This window comes from Austrofundulus limnaeus, unplaced genomic scaffold (genome assembly GCF_001266775.1).
Source record: "Austrofundulus limnaeus strain Quisiro unplaced genomic scaffold, Austrofundulus_limnaeus-1.0 Scaffold366, whole genome shotgun sequence".
In the NCBI taxonomy this organism is placed as follows: domain Eukaryota; kingdom Metazoa; phylum Chordata; class Actinopteri; order Cyprinodontiformes; family Rivulidae; genus Austrofundulus; species Austrofundulus limnaeus.
Genome location: NW_013952768.1, coordinates 3,454 through 6,468, shown reverse-complemented (window position 1 = coordinate 6,468; position 3,015 = coordinate 3,454). Strand labels below are relative to the sequence as shown.

At 47.4% G+C, this 3,015-nt stretch overlaps 1 protein-coding gene across 1 annotated transcript; it reads left to right on the top strand.

Moving 5' to 3' along the window:
* The first annotated feature begins 201 nt into the window (after window positions 1-201).
* Window positions 202-2,561, top strand: lbx1a (ladybird homeobox 1a). Its single transcript, XM_014023399.1, has 2 exons — window positions 202-896; window positions 1,251-2,561. The coding sequence occupies exons 1-2, from the start codon at window positions 572-574 to the stop codon at window positions 1,739-1,741; spliced, it is 816 nt and encodes a 271-aa protein (XP_013878853.1). The 5' UTR covers window positions 202-571; the 3' UTR covers window positions 1,742-2,561.
* The last annotated feature ends 454 nt before the right edge of the window (window positions 2,562-3,015 follow it).

The following is a 3,015-nucleotide window of genomic DNA, read 5'->3' as shown; positions in this document are numbered from 1 at the left end:
TCTCTCTCTCTCTCTCTCTCTCTCTCTCTCTCTCTCTCTCTCTCTCTCTCTCTCTTCTGCTTCTCCTCATTTATCCCATTCCGGAGTCTCACCACACGACTAAATTAGAGCAAAGATGATAAGAGCACAAAGCATCATAATTCCGCCGGGCTCCTCCTCCTTCCAACCATGCGTCCTAATTAATGGGACACCCCCCCAGTCGCAAAAAAAGCCCAGCTCTGGACTGCAACATAGTCAAAGAGTGAAAGGGAAGAGGGCGAAAGTGCCACTGGAGATAATTGATTAGCTACCAATCAATGATAACTTGTTAGTAATCGTCAACTGTTTGGAGCTCGCCATTTTCAGGGAGGCTTCTCACTCCTGCGGACCCGCTGCTCACTTGGAGCGCACCCCCACCCGGAATAAGATCTGTTTCTCCCCTCGTTGCCTTGATTTTTTTCCCAAACTGTTATGACTTTCTCCCCACCACCACCACCTTCCTCATAGCCTCGTTCGTTTCCACCCGGGTTGTATTTTCACCCCCCCTCCACAAAACCAAGTCAGACGCAAAACTCTTCCTCCGCGCGGAGACATGACATCCAAAGAAGTGGCCAAATGTGACGCAGCGGAGAGCAGGAGGCGAAGCCCGCTGGACCACTTGCCGCCTCCCGCCAACTCCAACAAGCCGCTGACGCCCTTCAGCATCGATGACATCCTCAACAAGCCGTCCGTGAAGCGCAGCTACACGATCTGCGGCACGGCGCACATCATCTCCTCCTCTGAGAAGCACCGGCCGTCCAGCCTGCCCCTGTCCAGCCGCGCGCTGCTCACCCAAACCTCGCCTCTGTGCGCGCTGGAGGAGCTGGCCAGCAAGACCTTCAAAGGGCTGGAAGTCAGCGTCCTGCAAGCAGCTGAAGGTGAGGTTCTGGGTCCACATGACGTCTTGTGTTTTTAGAGTTTGATTTGAAGGCTTTTGTTCGTTTAGGACGGTTTTTGTTTTCACTCTGCTGCTTTAAACAAATTAGAAATAACTGTCGGGATTTACTGTGGGGATGAGGAATGCATTTTCYTCAATAAAAATAACATAAATGTTCCTTTTTTGTTGTTGTTTATGCTTATTAACTAATATAATTTTTAATCATTGTAGAAGATTAGTTTCAAAGATAAAAAAAATCTGTAAATTATTCTGCGTTTTGGACACTTTTTACGCGCAAATTTGTGCCAAATTAAAGAACGAATTTTCCACTCAGCCTCTCTCCTCTTCCTCACAGGCCGAGATGGGATGACTCTGTTCGGCCAAAGAACCACCCCAAAGAAGCGCCGGAAGTCCCGGACGGCCTTCACCAACCACCAGATCTACGAGCTGGAGAAGCGCTTCTTGTACCAGAAGTACCTGTCCCCCGCCGACCGAGACCAGATCGCGCAGCAGCTGGGCCTGACGAACGCGCAGGTCATCACGTGGTTCCAGAACCGCCGGGCCAAGCTAAAACGGGACCTGGAGGAGATGAAGGCCGACGTGGAGTCGGCCAAGGCCATCGGCCAGGTCCCGCTGGACAAGCTCGCCAAGCTGGCGGACCTGGAGAAATGCGCCAACGGCACGCTGGGCCACCCGCGAGCCGAGTCCCCCGCGCTGGGTGGAGGCCCACAGGAGCACGAGCTCGCGCAGAAACTGCGGACGTCGCCGCTGTCCCCCTTCTCAGACCACACAACAAGTAAAGAGTGCTCGGAGGATGAGGACGTTGAGATTGATGTGGACGACTGATGGCGCGCGCGCGCGCGGAGAGACGATCCGACTCCAACAGAGGACTTGTATAAACTTACTGCTTATATTGTAAACCACATCTCAGAACGTGTACCAAAATTAAAAAGACTTTTCTATCGGCACAGATCGGCCTGTTCATAGTGAAGCATGAACGCAGAACAAGAGATATGCAGAGATATTTTACAAAAAAAAAAATGTATCCACGAGCGAAATGTTTCTCCTTCCGATCAAAGCAATATGAGCTGATGGTATTATTTTTTTACAGGACAAACACGACATAGAGAGGCTCTTAGACGTGCACGCGCACACACCCGCTCTGTTTCCTGTAAGGCCTGTCTGCGCGCGCACATACACCGCTCCGGTTTCTCTATTTGTTTGCATGGAAATGCATGATTTGATTTGTGATCATTATATTTATTTTTACCCTTTTTATATTTAACTTAATTGCTTTATTTTTTGTTTATTTCTCTGAGCCAAATCTTTGTCACTGCCGGCTCTTCCTCCTCCTCCTCCTCCCGGTCACGGTGCGTCATGGCTCGGATCGGAGAGGCCAAACTCGGACACTCAGTTATGCGTTGGAATGCTCCATGCCGAGAAGAGAAAAAGAAAGAAAGAGAGAAAAAAAAGATCAAACAGCGGTGATTTTGACAAGCTACTTTTTAGATTCTCTGTTTGGATACGATAGATTTACAGTTCCTATAAATTTGTTATGTTTTGTACACCTGGAAGTGCCTTTCTAAAATCAGGACATGATCTGAAAACCAATGCACAGACTGTATTGTATATAGGCTACTATGGGAATAAAAACTGCTTTTCTGAATTTTTCTTTAATGTTGTAATTCTTGAATTTATTTTGAGGGATGACTAAAAAAATCCAGATCGGTGCGTCAGAAGCGGCTTGTTTGGAGTTTTTCTGCTCAACTATTTTTGTTCCTTTGTGTTTTTTTTTTATTTATAAAGATGCTCCAAACATTTCGTCCCCTACTTTTCACGTCCTGAAATGCGTGTCGTGACTTCTTGACCTTCAGACGTGTTTCCCCATTCGTGCTAAAAATTTATGTGAGAAACACAAATCTGGAGCTGGGGAGGCAGAGAAAAAAAAAGGAGAAAAACAAAAAACCCACAAAGTTTTGGGCCAGTTTCCCCGGGCCCTTAAAGAGCTTTCATTCTTTTTTTTTTTTCTTTTTTTTTTTTTTTTTTTTGTTCTGCGGGACTGGGGCCGTAATTTTGAGCGTAAAGCATGAAAAGTGGGGACAAATGAGCAGCGTCCCCCT

Bases quoted from the DNA above. Each gene is read 5' to 3' on its own strand.
- lbx1a (XM_014023399.1), top strand. From the start codon at position 572: ATGACATCCAAAGAAGTGGCCAAATGTGACGCAGCGGAGAGCAGGAGG. The intron at 897-1,250 runs GTGAGGTTCTGG...TCTTCCTCACAG, and splicing joins CGTCCTGCAAGCAGCTGAAG to GCCGAGATGGGATGACTCTG.